Source organism: Ambystoma mexicanum, chromosome 2p (genome assembly GCF_040938575.1).
Source record: "Ambystoma mexicanum isolate Mex_15411 chromosome 2p, UKY_AmexF1_1, whole genome shotgun sequence".
In the NCBI taxonomy this organism is placed as follows: domain Eukaryota; kingdom Metazoa; phylum Chordata; class Amphibia; order Caudata; family Ambystomatidae; genus Ambystoma; species Ambystoma mexicanum.
Window position 1 is genome coordinate 481,682,087 of NC_090923.1, and position 25,302 is coordinate 481,707,388.

General features: G+C 43.5%; 1 protein-coding gene across 1 annotated transcript in view; it reads left to right on the plus strand.

Moving 5' to 3' along the window:
- Positions 1-25,302, plus strand: part of ASPN (asporin) — a 267,913-nt gene that overhangs the window by 179,276 nt on the left and 63,335 nt on the right. The window contains exons 5-6 of the mRNA XM_069643870.1: positions 5,401-5,511; positions 20,564-20,657. Of these exons, the coding sequence (XP_069499971.1) occupies positions 5,401-5,511; positions 20,564-20,657 (205 nt within the window). The remainder of the gene's footprint in view (positions 1-5,400; positions 5,512-20,563; positions 20,658-25,302) is intronic.

Genomic DNA, 25,302 nt, shown 5'->3' on the forward strand with positions numbered 1-25,302 from the left:
CCAAGCAGAGCGTTGGGGGCAGATCTCTCTTCTCGCCTGGGGCTTCCCTCTAGAACAGCCTGCCTGAATCTCTCAAACTTGAGCAGAACCACCTCCGGTTCCAGAAGCAACTCAAAATCTTCCTTTTCACTTCTGCTTTCTCTCTTCCTCTGCCCTGCTTATGTTCCTGACTGCTCCGCGCACTGGTCACCTGGATACCCTGTGAACTTTTGCCCAAGCTCCTCAATGTCCAGTTTCCCTCGAACTGCCTCCAGGCTCCCCAGCACTTATGGGTCTGTTCCTGCAACTCTGCAGTCCCATCTCTCTGCACTTAGGAGCCACTTACTGTCTGCACTTATTGATGTATCTTCACTTCTCCCTTCCCCTACGCCCGCCCCAGCACTTCTCCCCTTCCCGCTTCCTTGCACTTGCGCGATCTGAATGACGCAAGGCCTAGTAAGATTGTTGTTTTGTCCTCCCTTTGTTTGCCCATCATTGTCTTGTCGCGCCTCGTAACAGTTGTGTACAGGTGCGTAATAAATGCCATATCTTATCACATAATATCAGTAGAATTGAACAAATGTGTTTATTATCTCTCTGGAGTTGCCCTTTCTTTCAAAAAGAATCTATTCAGCAGTAGTAGATCAATAAGTCGATACCACCCCCATTTCACAGCAGCTCCCCGCACAAGATTGCGCAACTTATTACTCACTATTAGTGCCTAGAAGCATTCAGCATGAAGACTTACATTTATCTAAGATTATTATTCCGAACAGAGGGTTATTGAAAGCTTTACTGCAGTTGGTGGAGAATGCATCTATTGTATGACTTGATACTCCTTAAATCCCTGAGATATGAGCTACGTGGGAGGATATAGCCATGTGCACTTCACCCTGCTGTATCAATAGGCATGTCACTGTCTTCGAGCACCATAGATAATCAATTGCACAGTGGAAGTGGCAGGGAAACCTCCAAGGGTGGCATGGATCTCTTCCTAACTATGCTCCTACAATGCAGGAGCCTAGAAACACTTGTGTACATGCACGTTATAAATGACGTATATCATTTCATAAGTGCCGACGTCTGTACTATGGATAACAGGAGATGAGGCTCTTTGACCTTAGAACCTTGAGACCCACATTTAAACATCCAATTCTGAGCTCGACCAAATTAACATTTTTATATTATGAGTGAATCTCTTGAGTTCTATGGGCCTCATTCCAAGTTGGGCGGTAAGGGATACCAGGCACCGGTAAGGAGACCGGTGCCGGTAATCCCTTACCACACTACTATGAGGTCCCTTAGCAGGTCCCTCCTTTAGCGCCTGGTCTGACCTGGCGTTGTGGACGGGACCCGTTAAGGGACCAGGGTGCAAATAACAGGCTTGACATACGCCAGCCCGTTATTTGTGCCCTCCCCATTCCCATTGAGCCATATGGGGGCTCAAATGGGAATGGGGAATGGCATTTTCAATGGGGATTTACCGGTCCCGCAAAGGTCGGACTACACTGGTAAATCCCCATTGAACTAGACCGGTGCCGGACCCATTATTGGTGGCAGTCATAGTGGAAATAGCGCCATGCCTACCACCAACCTCGGAATGAGGTCCTATATCCTTTATATTGTATGCATGTAAAACAGAATAACAGTTAAGAAGACAGCTAGTTGGTATTCGGTCTAGAGACAGCGTTCCCTGGTCCAGCTTTATAAAAGACAGGCCAGGAAATGGGGCCTAATGCGCATGTGCGTGCGCGTGCGTGCATGCGTGCGTGCGTGTGTGTGTGTGTTTTGGTGTGACAGGCAGTGCATTATAAAACAATGTAAGTGGTAGGGCCCTCCATTTGTCTTAGCTGACCTCTTGGCTCTTGGTGTACTGTAATGTCTGCTGGCAAGAAGACCAGAAGAGTTTTGGGTCAGGATCTTTGGGCTTTTCCTTTATATTCATATGAGTGATGTGAATAGGATGGTGCATTTAAAAAGATATTTGTTATAGGAAGCTTGAACAACACAGGTTGATTTGCTTTTTTTTAAAGGATTTCCTATGTAATGCCTACTTTGGTTATTGTGTGACTCATGCTAGCTTTTATAAAGGCAGTTAGTGCTGGGGATGGATGGTCAGGCTGGTTCCAGCATGAACCTGGAATACAAAGATTTTGTATATGCTTAATGCTAACGGGGGCATCATCATTTGTGGCGCAGTGAGAATAAAAACAAAACGATTTGGTGACATAGAAAGTATAAGAAACCAAAATGGATGATTGTTTCTATTTAATTATTTGTGCCCAAGTTGGGGGCAATGCTGGACAATGGGTGCCAGGAAAACCTGAATGAATGGCCCTGAATGAAGTGAGGGCTATAAAGGGCTAATGGAACGTAATGGCGAATCTCCCACACCCCCAAGAGCAATGCCGGCCTTAGCAATGGCAGCGCCCCGGGCAGCAAAACAAAAATGTGGTACACTCCCCTCTCCCACTATGGCAGCTATGGGAGACCTTGAAAGACTCACATTAGCTGGCGTGGCAGGGGGTTAATGGTGACCCGGGCAGTTGCCATGAGACCCTTCCCTGGGGCCAGCCCTGCTCAAGAGTGCTGAAGCTTTTATGAACTGGTGAAGGGGGCAGTTTGGGGCAAAAAGTAGGAGCAGGAATACAAACAAAACAGCAGGCGCAGCATGCAACACTAACATGGAAACGTGGCAGCACTGTGGGAGGAGGCATACAAAACGGCAGCGGTCCCAGGTAGTGCACACACAGAGACAGGGAAGGGAGCTGCCCTGTGCTAGGAGAGACCGTAACGAGGCAGCGGCAAAGGTTTAGAGCACAGAGGGGCGGAGGAAGGAGGTGAGAGGAAGGTGAGTATCAGGGGAACAGGGACAGGGGTAACGGTGCTCACGGCTGCCCTTTGAGGGGTTACATTCAAGTTGCTATTGGAGATTAGCAGCCAGAATTCTGGTGTGATCGGCTATTCTCCTTGGAAACTACATTTGCATCATTTTATTACTACACCATTTTTGTAACATCACTACTAATTTTTGGTTTAAAAAAAATTTCATCGGCATAGAACTGTTACAATATTGTACAGTGGATGTGCACCCAAGGTTGAAAGACAGCCTCCAAATCAGAATTCCCACTGCCACTGTTGCGAGGGATGAATAGATAGTTCAGATTTCCTTATTCTGAAGTACATGTCTCACAATTCGCAGTCAGGGGTTGAAAAGGAGACGTTGTTATGTTATGGTTATTTTACTTCCTACTGAAGATGGCGACAGAAGAATAGGAATCTGTCTGCATGTTGGTACTTGTTTTTAAAATCCAAAGCAATTAAACTGCTTAAAACATTTGTCTGCAACACATATAGAAGTTGCATACTGGTGTAGAGGAGCGGGTAGATGATACTGAAGTAGTGAGAGAAGAGCAGTACATGGGACCCTCTGTATTGTTCCTATACCGAATCGAGTGTATGAGAGATGTTATGCACCCAGACAGCCTCTCCTCTCACTGAGAGTGTGGGGGGATACCATATGGAAAGATGTCAGTACTCACCAATGGACATCCTGGATGTATGTTAAGTGAAATCTAATGAGGGCAGAATTATGTCACAAAGGCGATATATGAACTTATGCTGCAATGATATGAAAAATTTAAGAAGTAACAATGTAACTAAAGCACCAAGAGAAACATGTACCGTAAGCTAAATTAATCATGGAAACCAAGAAGATGAAGTAATTTACTGGCCAATAACTGTAAATACACAGTAACGCAAGGTAGAAAGAAAAGATATAGAAGCATTCTATAGAAGAATATATAATGTGGCATGGACAGCCATGATAAAAATGAACGCTAGCTCAGGTTAAACTTAACCAAGCTACCTCAGAGACAGAGCGAGGCTGTAGAATCAGGAGCCGTGGGAGAACAACTCCGCCTGCAGAGCTGACGATGAGTCAAGGTTGGCCAAGAATTAAGGATGCTATTTTAAGGGATAAGTACAGAGCACAAAGGGAGTCACATGGATAAGCTCTGAATGTGGGACAGTCCTCATAGATTGAAGAATAAGAAAACATCTGCAAGAGCCAAAGTATTGGACAATTAAAAGTGTATGAAGTCTATACAAGGTAGAGTGAGCAAGTCTCTAGAGGCCAGGAGGAGTAAGAGCACCTGCATAATTGAATCAAACTGCAATAAATGGAAGGCTGAAATTGACAAATTTGTGGTCTCTTCACACGTGACTCAGAAGTCGAAAACAAGGCTATTCATTAGGCCTCAAGATAAGATAGTGCTGTGCTCACACTCCCTTGAATGTTACAGGACAGTGAACATTGAACAAGGTCAACTACAAATGGAAGACGTTGGCTTATGGCTGACCAATGAGAGATAATGAACTAATTGGGTAAACAGGGAGCAGTCTGATGGGATTCAAATACCTAAGTTTTGTTTCACGTACGTGCTACTAAGGTGCCAAAAGAGCAAGGTTGGGATTGTATGCCAACCAATCAGTGGAGTTGAGGGACACCCGATCATAGAATCCACTGTTGTTTAGTCCGCTATAATCAGTACTATACATACGTAGAGGTAGTTCAAGGCGTGCCCTACAGATAAGGAGTAGCCAATGTTGTACTAATCATCATATGTTCTATAAGTAAATATGTTCCCTTAACCAATCCCTTCCCTCGCTGGTGTTTTGAATTTTGCTATGTAGAATGACGTCATAGATGATGCATTTTGGGGTATAAGACCTCAACGGAATCAATCTACTATTTGAGTCTACAAGCGTCAGTCCGAGGCCTGTGAGTTCTCCATGCTTTATTAAATGAGAGTAAAGTAGTACTTTGCCATATTCCTTGAGTCTGTACGATTATTTGGTGTGAGATCATTATTTGCAATTTCATCCAGCACAAGAGACGCTTCAAGGTGCCAAAGCACCTCAGTGTTTAATTTTCCAACCAAATAGATTCCAGATTTGTTCTACACATCCAAGACTGGAGGATATCCTTTATCAGTGAGAGCAAGAAAAGGAGTACTAAAGAGAAAGATGCACTGTGCAACAAAATACCCCGTACCATGCGTTAAAAAGGCTTTGGCCGTGTTCCCCCTACTTGGGCAAAAAACTTCCCAGGAATACAAAATATTTATACCATATGGTAGGGGGTACTTTATTGCATTTATTAAAAATGTAATTGCCTCAACTGATCTGGTATCTGAATTCCAGACCTTGAGGAAAACTAAATCATAACACGAGTTTGATTTTTATAACACAGCATAAGCAAATCAAATAAATGGGACCACATTGTTGCATGAAACTGCTGTTCTTTTTAGTTTGCGAGACCTGTTTAAACAATTCCTCTAAAACAAGTTTTTCTAAATATGTTTTAACAAGCACAAGGTACTAAAAATTGTTTTGTTTATGACACATTTTCAATTACAGAGATGAGTGCAAACCCTCTGGACAATGCTGGAATCGAACCTGGGGCTTTTGAAGGGATGACAGTCTTCCACGTACGAATTGCAGAAGCAAAATTAACTTCCATTCCTAAAGGTTTGTGTTACTTACTTGCAGCATATATATGATATTACTAATAGGACCTAGAATGGTGCCAGACACCAACATTACCACTACAAAGCAGGCACGGTGGAAGACATTTGTAATAATGTATTGAGATTTCCTAATGCAAGACACAAACAGGTTTAGAGTACCTACAACAACAGCGATGGATTGAAGTTGAAACACATTGGGGCTCATTTTCATTGGGCTGCAACGTGAATGGAAGGCATTTTCATTCATTTGTTTGGCGGAGAGGAGGGGTGGAACACAATTTGCGTTTCCACCGCCTCCCTTGCTCTCCTCCATATAAATGCCCCAGCATTAGCCCCGGAATGCATTTTAATGCCAGCGCAAATCCTGGGTATCTCTATGGAGCTGGGTAGCTTTTTATCTCCAGCAGAAAGCTGGCAGACTCGATAGGGATCCATTGTACACGCTTTCTGCGATGCCAGCAGCGTTTACAATGATAGCAGCCAGCATTTAATTGTAATTGTAAACGCTGCTTGCCATGCAAGCATATATACATATATATAACATATAACGAGCTAAAGACTTGGTAGAGTCTCTCCCAGGGGTTATTCACCCAAGAACAGGTCATTGGGCTGTGTTTGTGCTGGTAGAGAGATTCCCAGACCCCCCCTTTGTTTGCATACATTAACTTTGGGTTTCACCCTAAGTTAACAGGGCAATCCAGACGTGGACCCCTTGCTCACTGTTCTTAGAGAGGCAACAGTTTCACCTCACTGATGATGCCCAACAAGGCTGAAACACGTGTATGGGGTTACTGATGGTACTCTTGTTCAGATGAGAATTGCCTAGCATTTCGGCGCTGGACTGCCCCTGGGCAGGACAAAGGCTGATATGCGGGGAAATTTCTTCTCTGTGAAAAGGACAGTGAGCTAAAGACTTGGTAGAGTCTCTCCCAGGGGTTATTCACCCAAGAACAGGTCATTGGGCTGTGTTCGTGCTGGTAGAGAGATACCCAGACCCCCCTTTGATAACATATAACGAAACGACATCAAGAATAACTATTTCCATAGAATTATTTTACACATATTTCAACAAAATAGAACAATCTTGTTCATAAGTAGGAATCATATTATGATTCTGCATGTATATCAGTAGATCATAGTTACTACTATGTCTACCGTGATTAAGTCAACCAGTGGCCTTGAGCCTGATGGCTCAAAGTGGGACATGCATGTTGGAAGTAGTCCACCAAGGTCAGGAAACATATGTAATGGATGAAATGACAAAGGTTGCATTATAAGACTCACAATATATTCTACTTTTTGCACTTAAACCTTCTCTGTATTTCATCACTACCAAGATGGAAAATGAAGAAAGAGCATTGGCGCTAGAATGCAATCCAACTAGAAATAATGAGGGTGTGCTACAGCTGTAAAATAAATTGCATCCTGGAAACCTTTGTGCAGAATGTACCAAAGGCATTAAACATTCTACAAATATGAAATAAGATGAAGTCGCAACATACAAAACAAGATGTATAGGGTGTCATGATCTATTTTTATCACCAATAACATTGTTTAGCTGCTACAAAAAAGTGAAACTGTCTCATTGTCAGTAGCACAACTTTAATGCGCGTTCAACTGTCCGGACACGATCAACTGTCCGGACAATGGGACCTAAACGGAGTTAATATATATAGAACTAATATGTACAATATTGAGAAGGTCTGCTGTGGCTGGATTACAGATGTCCCGCTTTGCACCAAGTGCAAGAACAGAGGCCCCACAACATGACTGCTGGTGCCAGAGAGCCGCACAGATTACCATCATATTTACATGCACCGTTGGCCCTCTGCACAATGTAAAGGGGACTCCAAAAAGGTCCTCTTCACACACAGACGTGTTCTCATGCATCTCCATCGAGCACTGAATGTGCTTCATGGACATTCGCAGAATCTGCAATGCACCGAACCCAGTCCTTTCGTCCAAACTCAGCTGTCTTCATTACAGGGTGCTCCTAAACACCTAGCTATTGCTTTTGGCCTTCAATTAAGAGGTTCAATGTTTGGGTTTGTACTTCTTGCATAATATTAGACCCTTGTGCCTGGCAAGTGAAAGTGAGGAATAATAGAAAAGTATGAGAATAGACAAATTAGCAGAGAGGTGTGAGTTCCCTGGCAATTGGAAGAGAACATTAAAAAGAATTGCCCCCTTTACCCGTCGGCCACGGTTGATGATTTCAATGAAGGGGCTGAATCCTTATGAAGGAGCAAAGTCGTTATGAATGACTGTGGGGGCGAAAATAGTTTGGAACATGTTGAAGATGAAATCGTGGACTAGTATGATGACTTGCATTTCTCTTATAATCCTGAGCCAGAGGACAGATTTTAAGACAAACAAGAGTGGCATGTTGGCTGTTTTGAAGGTAAATTCTGGGGCGGAGTGCAAACGAATGTGTGGTCTATCTAACAGAGTAATACACATTTTGTAGAAGAGGGCTACATTGATATGCCCTTCAAATGAGAGAAATGAGTTGAGGAGGAAACACAAACTTTTAGACTTTGGTGGATAAAATGCCACGGTCAAGTAAATGCAAACCGGAGGAAAGACGGTTGATAAGTGCTTTTGTAGAGAGAATGGTTATATGGGCGACATCAACAATTCCAATATGATTCAATATCTCCAGGCCCACCATCTGCAACACACTCTCTGACAATGCACTAGTCAACCTACATAACCTTAGAACCCACAACCAAGGCAACGCTCTCAATCTCATATTCCGTTCTTCCACAATAGTATCTTCTGCTCCCGCAATTGACTCCTTCACCTCTGACACATTTCTCATCCAGTTCACCATTCCTATTCCTCCTTCCCTTTCCCGTACACCCTTTCCCGTACCCTCCCTCATCTGTCATCAAATGAAAATTCAAGTTCAAATCCCTGTTCCCCTACCTCAACCAAGTCAATATCTCACAACAAGGGTTCTCTCCTCTACTTGCTCACTCCATTGAGCATGTGTTTACCAAATTCATCACTGCACTGTCTACTCCCTTCAATGCTCACCTCCCTGCTCACTCCCACATCCCATCCTGCCTACATCCTCAACCATGGATCTTCCCAGCCTTCCAGCTGTTGAGAACAACAATGAATAGCTGTTTATGCTGCTGGCACAAAGACCACTCCTACCACTGTTCAAAAGGACTTCCTACCAAACCTGGCCACAACTCCCAAGACAGCCAAATACTCATATTACACTTATCTTGTTTCCTCTCTACGCTCACAACCTCACAAACTATCCATGCCCGTCCAGGCCACGTTTGTCACCCAATGAACCATTGCATTTCGTCCTCTCTCTCTCCTCTTCTACTTTTACACTAAAATCACCAACATATGGCACAACTTCTCTGCTCTTCTGTCCCTCCAACCCCTACTCTCACTCTATCCTCCTCATATTTCCCCCACTCTCAACTCTCTATTTCACTTCTTCCCCAGCTCTCTGCTAAATGTCTACTCCATCGCCACCCAAACCCATCCTGCTCTCCAACTGACCACCTTGCACCATGACTTATTAAGGAACTTTCAAAATGTCCGTTCCACCGACCTCTCCACCTTATCCAATCTATTTCAACTGGTATCTTCCAAGCTCTGTTATAAAAAAATGACACTCAACCATCTCCTATGAAAGCTAAATTGTGACCCCAACAACAGGATCAGTCCTACGCCCTCTCCTCTTCACCCTATACACCTCCTCCGTTGCCCAGCTGATTTTATCCTTTGGCTTTAACAATAACCTACATGCAGATGATACTCAGACATGTTTCATCTTCCCCTCATTCACCCATGCAATCACTGAATGCATAACCAACTGCCTAACCACCATTCACCAAGGGATAGCTTTACCCTGCCACAACTATTGAATGTCAGAGGATATCTCTCCCCCTGCCTCCAACGCCAATCCCACTTTCTCCACTCCCATCCCTTTTTCCCCTCTGAGCTCCTCAATCCGCTCAACCAAGGTGCTCAAATTTGTGGTTAACCTTGACAGTGACCTGAAACTCTAGAAGGTCATCACATTATCTGCTGTTGACAGACTCAATGTCCTAAACATTAGAAACATCTGCCCACACCTCATACAACTAAAACACTTATCTCTACTCTTGTGCTCAGCAACCTGGTCTAGTATCTAAGCCTACTTCTTGGTCTACCCCTCTACTCTTTTGCTCCCCCCAACAAAATCCCCATCTTGGTGACAAGTACCTTTTTCAACCTACCCATATCCTCCCACACCTTTCCCAACCGTCACCACGCAGACTGGTTCTCAATGCAAAATCGCTCTCTTTAAATTCCTGATGCTCGTCTATAAATACATCCATGTTCTTGCCCTCCTCACTACCACTATAAATGCATTTCAATCTACTCTGTCTCTTGAACTCTATGCTCCTTGCCTCTTCAAAACCTTTCAGTCTCCCGCCACCCCTGAGCATCCTCACACTTTCACCCCATTTTCCCACCGTCCTGATTCCAATGAAATTCTCCCCCCAGGCCATCAACGCCATCTTTAAAGTGGAAATCTTCAAAACTAAGCCCAAACTCTATCTGCTACAAATTGAAGTAGTCCCTCAAGCCCCTCTCTCACCCTCCTTCCCAAACTAACTTCCCAAGCAAACCTCTCCTGCATTCTGCCTTCAGGACTACTCTCTGTCATTTGTAAATATACAAACACTGGCCTCAGACCTAGAATGTTACAAATGTTGTTCTGTCCTCCAGACCCTGTCCCTTCTATATGCTTGTACTCCTTCCCATTCTCCACATGGCACAAGTCATTATTTATTTTGTTTATTTCATGCCTTAAACTCAAAGGCAAACAGGGGCTGAGTAAAGGTTTTAGGCCCAAAGGCATTCAATCCAACAATTGTTGATGTGAAGGCACCTCACCCTAGGACTGTCTCTAATGTCTGGCATTGATCATTATACAATTTCTGTTGGAAATTATACTGTCTTATTCAATGAAAATATGGACGAATCAGAATTAGCAAGGAGAAGGGAGGAGACCGCGAATGAGAGCTGGGACAAGCTCTCCGCCGTGGCAGGTCTAAGTAATTCAAAGGACTTTCAGTCCATCTTGTCAAGGAACACCAAAGAACTGGACCTAGGAGTCAGAGAACTTCCAGAGATCCACATTTCAGAAGAGCCCTGGACAGACCATTTCCAAGCACTATATATCTTTGACTCTGATAGGCCGGACATATTAAAGTCAAGTCATCTGGGGACTACAGACATGTTGGGTACTTTTACTGTGGAAAAGGTGTAATACGTAATATCTAGGCAAAAGCCGTATAAATCTCTGTGGGTTGACAGTGTACCAAACAATATTTGTCACCCTCAAATATGGATACTAGTTTTGGTAAAAAATGTTAATTCACTTATCTCTGCGAGTAAGCTGGCGCACATTTTGTATCGTACCTATATTCAAAAAAGGGATGGTAGTGGGCCCATGTGCCTACCGTCCGGTCACTGACAGTGTGTCAAAGCTTTTGCAGGAGTTCTGCTAGAAAAGACTCGAGGAATGGGTGCTGAACAGCAAGTCACTTTTAGACACCGAACTGGCTTATAGGCCTGGGACGGAGACTATTTTCCAGGGCCTAACCCTCTACTTGATTCTGGCCAAGGATGTCAAAATCTTGGGGGTCCCGTCTATGTGGCCTTTATGGATTTGTACTCCACATTTGACCACTTGGACAGGAAGTTCTTGTTGAGAGCATTGTGTGAAATGGGCGTGCCAGGGTTTGCGACCCTCCCAAAAAAGGCTAAGGGTGTGGGTATGATATGGTACAGGGGTGGGGCGAGCTCAGTGAGGAAATAAAAGTAAGAACAGTGATGCGGCAAAGGTGCATGCTGGCCCCCTCCTAGTCAGTCTATATACTTACTCACTCAAAGAGCATCTGCTTGCCTTGAAGTCCGGCGTCCCAAGGTGCGATGGCAGGAACTTTACGGTATTAAGTTACACAGATGACACGGCCATAATGGCAACCACACCCAGATCACTCCAACTGCTCTTGATGGTTATCTGGCATATATGGCCGATAGGGGACTAAGAGTGACTCCCGCCGAAGAGGATGCTCACTCCAAGGATCTGACTAAATGGTAACCCACTCTACGTCTGTAATAATTTCAGCTATTTAGGCCTAAGATTTAATGCCAAACTGACTTTGAAGGACCAAATAGCTAAATCAGTAATAACAACTAAACAGATCTCAGGGTGATTCTTAGATTTGCCAAAAATATCAGGCATCACTGAACCGAACACATGGGAGAATTTCCGGAGTTAAAGCAGTGGTGGCCGGGTCATACTGCTGTAAAATATGGGGATACACAAATGTAACGTCTCTTCAGACTGCAGAGAATATCTTCCTAAAAATATTACTCACTGTCCCACAGTCCACTTCGGTCTACATCCCCCACCTGGAGACTAGACTAATGTATCTAACAGACATTATTCAATCCAGAAATATTTTATTCTGGCACCATCTCTGGATGGATAGTGGGGAGAATCTAAACAAGGTCCTTGTCACTAATGTACTGTCATTAAGTAGTTGGAGTAAGGTAGACTGGCATATTTATGTTAAATCTTTTCTATGCAAGCTGGACTTGAATTCCTGTTTTCACGTTCATATGTTGCCTGCTGGGATTCCTAAAAGAATTTGAAAATTTAGTACTGCGCAGTACCAGGAAGATAAGAGAGAAGATAAGATGACATTCAGTGCACAGGTTAGAACGTTCCTTCCTCTTAGGCCCAGGGTACCTTATATTTGTGGTAAACCAATATGATAAGACTCTACTGATTAGGACAAGGCTAAATGTGTTGGCACTAGCCGTAAGCACTTCGAGGTGGAAGCGTGGACCCACTGAATGCTGTCTCTGTGGTGCACTAGAAAATCTGGCACATTTAATTTTATTTTGCCCCATGTAAGCAGCTATTAGAAATAACTGACTGCTTAGTACACTCAGGCCTGCTCTCACTTTCCTACTTATGTGTTAGGAAGTGAGAGTGGTCTTTGCCCAAGGTGTGTACCTAAGTAGGGCATGCACCAGAAGATCCACATTACTCAATGCAACCTTGGAGTAAAATATTCTGCTCTATGCTTTAAGCTGTCCATCCGGTCAGTATGGATGAGTGATAATGATAGGCAGTCTTCTGCATGCACTCATTGTATGGGACAAATGACAACACCATGCAGAATATTGCACTAAATACTGCACTTAATGAATTACAACGTGTTGACCTGTGTATTCTCCTCTTGTATTGTGTAGGCTATATTTTTAAGGTGCAAGCCTGTTAAGATACTGACTTATGCTTAATTTAATGATTAAGGTTTTTTTACTTTCATTTGCTGAGATTTCTTCAAATGTATATCTCTATTTTGGAAATGTACTGATGACTGGTGTTTTATATTTATTTATGTATCATGCAAATTTGTAATGGTGGTTTCTTCCAAAATAAAGATTGATTGATTGATTGATTGATTGATTGATTGATTGATTGATAGTAAGAATACATAGGAAACGTTGGGTGCTACTAGTATTAATATGAAAGCCAGGGGTTGGGTATTGGAGTATCTGAGGAGATGTCCTGAAGTGCCAATTTAGAGTTTGAGACGAGTGAGTGACCATATAAAGACTTTAGGGACTCCACAAGTCAAATGAAGAGAAGGGCATAGACATATTGTTCATAGGCAAGAGGATATGTTTGATAGGAAGGAGTTGAAACCCTATAGGGAAGGGGGAAGATGAGGACAATTGAGTTATGGTGGTGTAGTAGAATTTGAAGATCCATAGTGTTTAAAGAAACCACCAGATCAGGAAGGAACAAAAAGTTTAATATGTTTGAGGAGCGGGAGTTTGCCATACTGCTGATTTGTGCAGAATGCGGATCGTAAATATGACAGAGCTGGTTAGATTCAAGGGATGACCGAAGTTGTGGGGTGATCTAAGAGTTTATTATTTCTGCTATAAATTGAAGGGCAGGGGAGCCACTGGTTTGTAGTGTGCGGAGATTTCAGAACAAGTGTGGGGTGCGCTCATCCTCGTTTGATTCATGAAAGATTTGGATGGTCGTGGAGAAGACCTTGCTAGTACAAAGTTGAGAGATGAGATGTAGTGAGTAGGGTTGATATCGTTAAGTAATGGAGAAAGCAAAGCCAGTTAGCCTGGCTTTATGGATGGTGGCCGACATGGCCTGTGAAACTGTGTGACATACAGTGAATGAATAAGGTAGTGAGTGGGTGATTGATGACTCAGGATAGTAGTGGATGTGATTTTGCAGTAATACAGGCTTTGATACAGTCAAGTTTAGTTCTGAAAATGTTCTGCATCTTGGTACACCCATAAAGTATCTCTTCATCCTCTCCTCTTCTGAGTCAGAGAGAGCCCTGAAATGGTTATAGGGTGTTGCCTTTATGCTTTACACAACTCATTAAAAAGAAATACAGACTATGAAAAAAAAGTTCAACAGAATATATAAGGTCAGGCATAATTTTAATAATTGTAGAGGGATGGAGGCCCTGTTGGAGCCATAGAAGTGCAGTTAGAGGGTTTGGAAAGCATTGGGTGCCGGATTATGCTTCTATGAGAGTGCATTGACCACATTTACTTTTGTGATCTTCTACTTTGGCTCTTCTACGTCGACTTTTTTCATTTTTCTTCTTTTAATGCAGGAGTCCCAAATACGACGCCTCCTCCCTAAGCCTTCACTTATTTTTGCCTCCATCTCCTTTTTTCTATGAGTTCTTCACCCTGTATGTCCAAGAGCTTGTCTCTATGCCCATTTGCCCTTGGAAGTGTGTAGTCACTTTGCAGATCAACATCTGTATGTAGTGTGCAGAGCAACATCTATACATGTTTTATATTAATATTGGGGGAAAGTCTTCTTTTTGCATAGATCAATGTAATCTGTAGGGGCTACTAAATATTCCATAAAATTACAATAGAAACATATCCACCCTCAATTCTGACATGTTTGCCCTTGTTTTGCTCCAGTTTTGCTCCAGGATATGCACCTCTTGTAAAAGAACACTTTAGCCTTAAGGACGCAGAAATTAGGTGACCCAATTCATTTTAGTCCATATTTTAGAAACTTTGTTGTTGATGTATTGAGGGGTGCACATTGGAGATTTGATTCACCACATAATGTAAAATGTGGACTCTGTATTAACACACCAATTAACACCTCTGTTTTACGTACAACAAAGCAGAGGCGGAGACCCATCCTGAGTTATGCATCTTTTAAATGACAAGCATAGAGCATGCAAAGCGTTCAGCAACAAACAGTTCATTGGACTTGGGAGTAACAACAACTAACACGATCTGCTAGCGGTTCAATGCTTGTATTTTAGATAGGTCTGAAGGAAACCTCATGCGATTTACTGTGACTCAGGTCTATTTTTCTGATACATATGCAGAATCCTGTTTGCCAGTTATCACCTCATAGAGACTCTCATATATTCCCCCATATTAATTATCTACTACTACATCCCGTTTTAAAGTAAGGGTGTCACTTTAGTAGCCTATCTCCTTCAGTCTCCTGGTGAAGTGAATGAAGGCATCTTTACACCAGGATGTCCAAGGCGGATGACTCTTTTCTTTATTCTCGTTTCCCCATGGTCTGCTGAGTGTACCCACCTAACACTTGTTTTCCCAGATGCACAGTTCATGGCACATAAGTAAAAAAAGCAACAACAGCTCCAGGCTTCATCTTTAATAACGCGCCCAATGCAGCGCAGGCCGGGATTCAAACCTGTGTTACTCTGCATTCTCTTGCTTTTAAGACAAGCGCGTTGCCCCCGAGTTATCCTTCCATCCTAAAGCTGCGATATGGTAGAAAGCTATCATTTGTAGCAGGTTTGAAGGGCATGTTTTTGGTAAAATGCTTGCTTCAAAAAGAAATACTCTCTGCAGCTATGATTATGAAACCAGTCAAAGCCAGACCTGTGCTCTGAATGATATGCCAAGAGCTCAAGATATGCATGCCACCTCCTGGCTAATCTGTATGCTCGCTTGATGAAAGCAGGTATTAAACCTCCACCAATGCTATTTGCTCTTATAACATTCATACCAAACCCTCGTAAAGGCAGTAATAATTGCACTCGCTACAAATTGTCGCTCCTCAATACTGATTTAAAATTTGTAGCTTGGATATTCAAATTCTGACTGGAAAGATTCATGTCCTGGCTAATTCCTACCAGACCGAAAGCAATAGATTTTAGAATGTTTGAACACCCTAAAGTAAGAGCTTTAGTTATTAATAGGCTTGCACAGATAAAGTAGTGCATGTTACACACAGGTCGGACAGAGCAAAAAGGGGCCTTTGATAGGGTCTTTGCTTAGAAGTTTACTGTAAATGTGGCTTTGCAGTGATATAAGTTAGCCTAATTCCAACTGTGTATGCCAATGGAAATCTCAACAAATGGAATTCACTAGTTGTCTTCTCAATACAGGTGTCCGTCAAAACCGCAACTCCTCTCAAATCTCTATTTACAAATTTTAACAAGTTTATATAAAGAACACATCTTACTTTTCACCAGCTCCCCAAACAAAAGGGAGTTTGACAAAAAAGATTGCCATTATAATGGGTTTATAGGATTAAGTAAGATGTGATGTTTATATAAACTTGCTAATTTCCTTTCAAATGTAATTTTAAAAAAATTACCTGAGGTTGGAGTTAACTTCCCTGGGATTTCTTATTTGTGAATGTTAAGAAACCCAGGATTTATTGCTGTTTTCCTTCTGCAACTTAGGTAATGAGGTTTTGGCTTCCCAGATCTTGCACTCCTGCCAGTTGAAGAAGTCACACTCCTCTGACCAGATGGGCAGTGATGTTGTGGATGGGGATGTCTTCTGATCAGACATCCTCTTGAGAAAGGCCTGAGCCCCCTTGCTCCCACTGCACGGGCTGCCAGTTATGCAGCTGCCCCACTCTTCAACTCTTGAACCATCTGCTGGGGGACCATCTTTGGCCCCACTGCCTGGATCTGTTCAGTCTCCTGCAGCACTACCACCTCTTCCTCCTCTCCCCTCTATCTTTCATCTTCCTGCAAATCTGTGGCTATCCCTCCCTGCCCCTCCAACCCCAAGGCCAAGGCACTTTCTGCAGATACTCCTCATATGTGTGGGAGCAGACCCCTAATGACCTCAACCCAAGCGGGCCCACCACCTGAGAAATGTGTGCACGTCTAGTACGTAAAGCAAGTTATTGTACAATCGTCCGGGCAGCAGTTAGATGATGCTAAGGAGCCAAACTAACCCAAGTCTCAACGAACAACATCAGTTGCTACATTTTATACATGTTTGCAACAGTTACAACACTCCCAAATACTTCATTACAATCCACACCCACTTTGCCTCTACCGCAACCTTCTCCAAATTGGTAGACACATCACATGCTCCTCCTTCTAATGCTCTGTCTTCCCCTCCTCATCCTTCAGCATCCTTTCCTCAACGCCTGTCTCCCTCTGATCAATCACCATCTTCTCCTCCTCAACCTCTGTCTCCCCTTCCTCAAACTCTGTCTCAACATTTAGCTGCTCAGCATTAGATTCTGTTTCTACCCTGCTGGCTGACTCGCCCAACCTCTGACACAGAGGTTGAGGAGTAGTCCAGCTCCTTATCTTCTCCTGACAGCACTTCCTCCATATAAAAAGACATGTTGCCTAAGATGCTAATATGCAAAACACAAACTTGGCCAAGGTGCCCTAAGAGCCCATGGTTGCAATGTACAAAACATAAAATAAATGACTAATACAAACAAAGGGATTCTCACAAGACTGACACGATGGGAAAGGGGTCTGGAAACACACCAACAGTAAAGTAGGGGACTGAGCACAGCACATTAAGGCATATCCGGTTCACATACAAAGGCTGCTCTACAAATATTTGCAGTTGAAACAAAAGGATAAAGGGAACGTACAAGAGAACCTGTTTGGTTTTTATTGAAACATTTTTAAAAGAGGAGCACACGAAAAGGGGTAGATTGGGCAGGGAGCCTAAATAACACACACAAGCAAAAGGGTTTACGACAGGGATCAAGAATCATCACAAACACCACTATCAACTAACAAATCCCTCAAGAACACTCGTAAACTCAGAAAGAACACTCAAAACCCCTCTTAAATCCGCAATTTTGAGCCTGTCCCCTCCACCCCTAATTGAACAGCCAAACACCCCAACAAAGGAAGCAGGAAGCAAAGTGGGACTTTAAACGGCCCTCAAATCTCTTTTAGAATGGCTGAGAGCCCCTGATTGGCTCATCGAGCTCTCCTTCTGAGTGTCTGCCTTTGCAATAGTGCAGCCAGCCTCAGAACTGACTTGGAAATTCCTGGCTGGGTTCGAAACTTGGAAAATACTTCAGGAGTCTCACAGGGTGTGTCGCACTACTCAGCAATGCTCAACTTTCCCACAGGGTAAATTTGAGGTAGTTCGAGCATTCTAACACTAACCTAACAATAAATTGAAAAGCTATAAGATACATGGAAGTCATGTATGTCTGCTACTTTAAGATAGTTATGGCAGGTCAGGCAAGATGTGTCAATTGTCTAATTCCGTCATCTTAAATAAAAATATAGGTTGAGTGAGTAGCTGAATATTTGTAGACAGCAGTTATATGATCTACTTGTGTCCCATCTTTTTGCATAAGATGGGCATTTCACTGTACATCATTGTCTCTTCCTCTTTGGTCTCAGCGTGATTACTCTATACATCGCTCAATAACCCCATACGAGCGATTGACTCTGGTGGCATGAGAGGAATTGGAGTGGACCTCGCTTTATAATAGCATTGATGGCTCCGTAGATAATCCACTTCAGTGCAGTGAGCCTGTGGTATCATTCTAACACTGATATATGATGGTCATGAGGTGACTCTGTAAGTTCGCTTACCCACATGTTCTCTCCACATCGTGAATGTTATTCATGCTTCTGGGAAGAGCCCTTAAAGAAAGGATGCATAACCACTAGTGCTCATTTTAGGAGCTCACCCTTACTGACATATCTACACTATGACAAATTACTGCTGCAACTCACAAAAGGACTAGATTTCTCTTTTTCAAGCTTTAATGGTGAGAAGGAATGAAATACACTATCTTCACTTTAGGTAGCTTGCCATACATCATGTGTTGAAAACTGGTAAGAACATGTGAGTAGTTTAAAATCTTTGGAGAGATCTATGCATCATTGTGAATTTACACTACATAGATTCTACTGTAAATTCTCTACTGTATTTTCCACCTATGGATCTCATTGTATGAATTCAAACAAGGCTACTGGTAGACATTGTAGGTTCATGTACATATTTAAGAGGAATCATGAACATCAAGGCAATGGCCTTTTGAAAGTAATATAGACCAGTACCAGAGATAATGGTTTGACACAGGAAAAAATCCATTAATGCCAGAAATGAGCTACATAACGTGCTCCCATATGATAAAATGAGCTTTGGGGATTTCTCGAGTTAAAGGTATGTAGTTAATTATCCAGTGAACCGCTGGATGCTTGGTATGATGATTCATGGTGCTCCTCCTTATTCTGCTTTTCTAGGGCATACATTAAGTTCTTGTGGCACCATATTACTAGCAGTACCAATACAGGACAAGTGTGTTTGAACTGGGACTAATGCAATTGCATATCTCCAAACAGTATTGCAGCATGTGCAATAATAATACCACACATGAAACCGTTCCTAACACAAGACAAGATTAGGAATAAATACAACGTGGGCAGCTGCAGTACCTTAAGACAGAAAATCGTTGCCCCAGTTCCACCGTATTGACAAAGTTCATCATTTAAAGATTCACAGTAATACGATTTCCAGAAGGTACAACTAACGACCTGTTGGCAAAGGTATAGAATTAGATTGTAAATATCGCCTGTACTCTTTATGTCATCATATGGCAAATCTTATCTATCTTTACATTTTCTTGGTGTTTGTGTTTTATCTGCAATTTTCCAATACCTTACTTGGGAAATCCTTCAAAATCTTTGGTTTCCCATAATGTCATGAACGTAATTTCACCAAAATGCCCGGGGTAGCGAAAGTGACATCACAAGACTCTTGGCCTCTGATGACAACACAAGAAGTGATGTCATTTGACCCATCCCCAAGTGACTTCACAGGAAGTGATGGCACACAACCTTCAGATGCGTCCAACACCTGTGTTTCCACCCAGAACATTCAAACACACACTATAACATTAATACTCATTCACCCAATAGTCACTCACTCATAAACCTTCTCTTACATTCACTCTCACTGCATTCTCCACACAGACACACCCACCCACCCAGAGCATTCAAACACACACTATAACATTAATACTCATTCACCCAATAGTCACTCACTCATACACCTTCTCTTACATTCACTCTCACTGCATTCTCCACACAGACACACCCACCCACCCAGAGCATTCAAACACACACTATCACATATCTTCTTATTCACCCACCACTCACTGACCCATAGCACATACATACATCTGACAGAAACCTCACAAATACACATCACATTTAAAAAAAGAAAAGCCTTCTTACCTGTTTTTCCAGTTTCGGTCCGTCACTCCTGACCACACACTCGGCTCCTCCGTGCTGCTCACTAACAGGAACCGGGAAGCGGGGAGAACTTCCTGGTTCCTGTATATGAGCCTCGAGGAAGCCAGAGGAGAAGAGTTTGGAGCTGAGTTCATGGTAAGCGCATCCTACAAAGCGCTTCCTTCTAGCGCTGCAAGCCCCGTCACAGACATCACCCTGCCAGGTGAGGACTGGGCTGGAACCCCCCCAGACCTGGGGTGGCAGGGCCACTGCTACTACAGTGCCCGGAAGCTTCCATTTAAAAAGAAAATATATATATATATATATATTTTTTTTTTAGTACAGGGGTAACAAGGGAGACCACAGGCATAGAAAGGGAGACCACGTGGGCCACAGCAGTGACCCCCAAATGACATCCCTGCTAAATGTATAAAGAAGGAATATGTACTATACTGCGGTTTACCTATGATTGCTTAATATTTCTGTCTATTATCCTTACAGAGTTGCCATCATCAATATACGAACTTCACCTCGATCATAACAAAATTTCAGCTGTAGAACTTGAAGATTTTATACGTTACAAAGACCTTCAAAGGTAAAGAGCATTTGTTTTGCATGAGCTGCTCAAAGTATTAGCTACATTTCATGGTATCCCTTTCAACACGACCTAGAATGCAAGGAGACATTTCTGAGTTTGCTGCACATTTGCAGTTTCTGTGCATTTGCATATCTAAAAACGCTGGTAATGAATACCCCTCTTGGTGTTTTTGCAAGGGTTCAAATATGAAAACGATTTTATATCACTTGGACGACTATCTGATGTGCAATACTTTAGAGAGCGTAGCCACAGAGTAGAAAGGAAGAATCAGAGAATGTTGCCCAGCTGATCCAAACATAGTATGAAAGTCAAAATGCACTTTTACAATCTAATGTCATGTAAGAGGTCTTTAGTCACATTATCCACATGTCTTTTAACAAGGCTGGTCATATTAGGCATAATGTTTATAATAAACATGCTGCAACGTAGGTTGACAACCCTGTTTCAGATATTTCAGTGTGACTACTTATCAGACTTGTTAGCAGTCTAGTGGCTGGGTTATTTTCACCAGTATCCTTGTTCTAATCATGTTTGTGTACGCTGAAAGTCTGTAATACACCACGCAAGGGCATGTTTAATACCCTAACATTCTCCAAACATGTCCTGGATGTTCACCTCTGCTTCGTTTATGATGAACATTGGTTGATGACTGGAAGGTAGAACAACATTGATGCCTGCAAGGAAGCCAGGACTAAAGTAAGCCTTTGTTAATAGGCGGAGAGCCGATCTCATGTTCTCTGTCCCCTTGTTAACATCTTGGAAGAAATCACCAAACTGAAATAATGATTTAAGTTGGTAGATGTACAATGCGATGAAATTACTTCTGCTCTACAGGAGTAGAAGAATGAGAAGTGGCTAACCTGACTACTCAGCTATCCCACTTCTACAGACCAAAAGTGATCCTGATCATCAAGGTCGCCCCCATCTTTTGAGGTAACGTGGGCCGAGAGGAGACTATACTCTTAGATGGAGTGTGGATGGAATACAGTAGCGACCCAAACATCAATATAACAACAGTTCCAAAATAAAAAAATATGCAAAATATATGTGCTTTAAATAAACAAATCAATTATACAACTAACTATTAAAAACACTAATAGTGCCTCCCCCCTCTGAAAGAAGATAGGAAATGCGAACAAATATGTGTAGACACTCTGGATACTTTAGCAAGGAGTGTAAAGGCAAGAATTCCACAATGCCCCCTCAAAAGGATATGCTCATTTGAAAAAGGATGCAGCAAGGGCCTTATCCTGTCTCAAGAGCCCCAAAAGTGGACAAGGGCGACAGGGGCTCTTAATAGTAACTGATTCCAGTTCTTAGCTGGTTCGATGCAGTCAATCCTGGCTTCGATATGCCATTCATGTGGGTGGAGCCGAGTTTGAAGGTTGTGAGTCACGTTGATCCCATTCAGTGTCGAGTTGGGTCGGAGCGGTGTTCCATGCAGCTCAAAGGCAGCATCAAGTGATGCAGGTCAATGGATCACCACAAGTAGTTAGACGATCTTCCATGGTTCAAATGATGAATACAGCTGATTTGGGTCAATGAATGAAGCAGTGCCCCAGTGGTTCATGTCAAGCTGCGATGCAAAGTGCTTGTGGTTTAATGCTTGGTTCATTGACGTGGCAGTTCAAAGTCCTCTGCACGGCACACTGGTGCTCACGCCAGACAGGTGACAAGGCTCTGCTGGGGGGATGCAATGTCGAGCTGGTCCGATGAGACAGCAACAGCAGTTTGAAAATGAGGTCAAATGTAGTTCAAACTGGTTTGTATGATAAAAACAGGAGATATGGCTGTTTTGGCCCTTTGGATGCTGTGAGACCCTCTACAGAGGGCTCAAGGGCAAGGTTAGTCCTTTTCAGTCTCTGCTCTCACAATCTAGGGAGGTTTGCTAGTAGGGTGTCAGGCCTTGGTCCTCAGCAAAGTCACCCCCAATGTGCCCTGGAATGGGTATGGAGCAAATCTTTCTTTTGCTTTGGATCCAAAATCATTCTTCCTGATGTCCTTGAAGGTCCTGAAGCGAATCAAAGTAGGGATGGGAGACACCCTCTTCCATATTTAAAAGGCCAGAGGGGATTGGATGAAAGCAAGCCTGCTTTAAGGGGTCCAATCCCTGCTTTTGAGACAAGTGACCGTGGCCTCTTCATGTCATGCCCATAGTGCATTGTTCTGCAGGCAGTGGATATGACAGAAAGGAAATCAAATCCCACAGTCAGTAAGGAAAATGGAGGAATCCTTGCTCAAACCCATGTATGCTCTCTGACTGTCCTAACTCCACTCCCTCTCAGCCTGCAACTTCCAATCTTTTCTTGGTGTGATCCCCTAGTGTGATGCAGGCCTTTCATACTGAATTGCCACTTTGGAACCAGGCTCCCAGGAGATCTCTTGGTGAAACCGACTGGGCTTGCCAGGGGGGAGTTACCAATCCCAGGGAGTCAACATACACAGACATCCTGTCTTTTGCCTCGCTCACTAGAATGATATAGCCTCTTGTAGCTGGTCTAAGCTCACAGTGTTGACACTGGTATGCTACATAGCTTTATTTATTATGTGAACTAACAGCCACTATACCATATCCTAGGTATGGGTTATTTTTCCAGATTATCCTGCCACAGGTGATAGTTTAGCATACCTGTTTTGGTTTTGGAACAGAGGTGCAGATTTAAATCCAACCCCTGCACTGCAGTACGCTTGCTGTCACAGAAGCTGTCAAAAAGGTTACCTGTGACCGCTGAACCTGCCCTGTGCCACTGGAGAACAGGGTCTGCAGATCAAGGGGGCTGATGCATCAGGACACCTTTGCACACTATGCTTTTGGCATAGCATTCAATGAAAAGGAAGTCTGGTTAGCAGGCCACACTTTCTGAGATTGATTACCAGCATCATTTCATTATTTATGAAAATCAAAAAATCCAGGGATTTTACACCCTTGCCAGATAGCAATGCTCACACAAGAGGCCAAGGAAAATATCAAGCAAACTCATAAGGACACTGTATGGCCAACGTATGCCGTTGATCCAGAGCTAACCTAAAGCCTTCAGTGTTTATGAAATGCGTGATGATGTTGCTCCTCAAATCCTTGTTGTGCTTTTCAGTAGCATACTTTTAGAATGTCACAGACAGTTCCTTGCATCTATGGAATGTACTAAAATGTTTGCCACCAGAGTGGTTCTAAATACCATTTGGAGAAAAAGATCACACAAAACATTGGTCACTGCTCCTTTCAAAATGTTACATCGACAGGTGCTGCTTTTATTTTGTTGCTGTCTGTGTGCCATTTCTGCTCCGGGATGGGGGATTGCTCACCAGACTGAAAATCTTTCTGCCTTTGGCTCCACTTTAAGATTCCATGAAGAAGTAGGCATCGCTAATCCATCACTACACTTCAAAGACATCCAGCGATGGCCCTTTGGCATCTACCTCTTGCCCATTTGATCTCTGCCTTCACACACACAGCTCTCCTTCAAGCTTCAATTTACTGCCTCCTCTTATTCCTCTCTCATTCCCAACTGTCTGACTGCTATTCAGGCATGGCGTGCTTCTAATGATCTCTGCCTGAATGCCAGTAAGACTGAGATCCTTCTCATTGGGACCCTAGCTGCTTCCTTGCCTTCTACTCTCTGGCCACCCTCCATGGGCGCCCCTCATCCTGTTGTGAGGCAAAAAACCTTGGTGTCATCCTCAACTCCTCTCTCTCCTCACATCACAGACCTCGCCAAGTAGGCCAACTTCCAGCTGCACCTCCTCAGAGGGATTTCCCCACCTTCTCCCAGAAACTCTATGTCTCCAGAGCACTAGACCTCTCTAGGGTGGATTATTGCCACAGCCTCTTCCTCAATCTGCCTAATTCCTCCCTTTACCCCCTTCAACTAATCCAGAACAGGACTGCAAGACTTATCCTTGGTCTGAAGCCCAGGGACAACATCTCTCCAGACGTAAAATCTCTCCACTGGCTCCCTGTTGCTGCGAGGATCAAGTTCAAGACTGTCTGCATCACCCACAAGGTATTCCGGGGCATGGGACCCTGCTACATCAAACTCTCTTTTCACTAAATACCTCCCCGCCGGAGCCTTTTGGTCTTCTAGCTACAACTCTCCACAGATCAGACACTTCTCCAAGCAAAGAGTGGGGGTAGATATCTCTCTTGTGCAGGTGCCTCCGTCTGGAATAGCCTCACTGCCACTCTCAGACTTGAAACGGATTTCCTTAAGCTCCGGAAGCTCCTCAAGACCCTCCTTTTCTCTTCTTCCTTCCCTCTCCCCTGCTAATGTCCAACTCTGCCTCTTTTTCACTGGATGGGTGGTTCCCTCTGATTCATACAGGGCACCAGGCTCTTCTAGACCAGTCTAACCCTCCACTTGGTCTCGCCTGGACCCCCCCAACCTGAACTTGCCCTACCGCCCCCCCCTGCACTAGCCTGACTAGGCCTGCACCCCTTGAGCCCATCCAGCCCTGTTTCCTCACACTTGGCAGTGGACCTTCTTTCCCCTGCACTCTCTGCAGTCCCATGGCACTTTTCCACTTGGCCTCCCATTCGCATTAGCACTCGCCTCACCCATGGGCCCTTTTCCCACATCCCCCACCTCCCCAGGTATTGTGTGTTCAGTACTCCGACATGCACTTCCTTTCCCTCCTTAGCATTAGC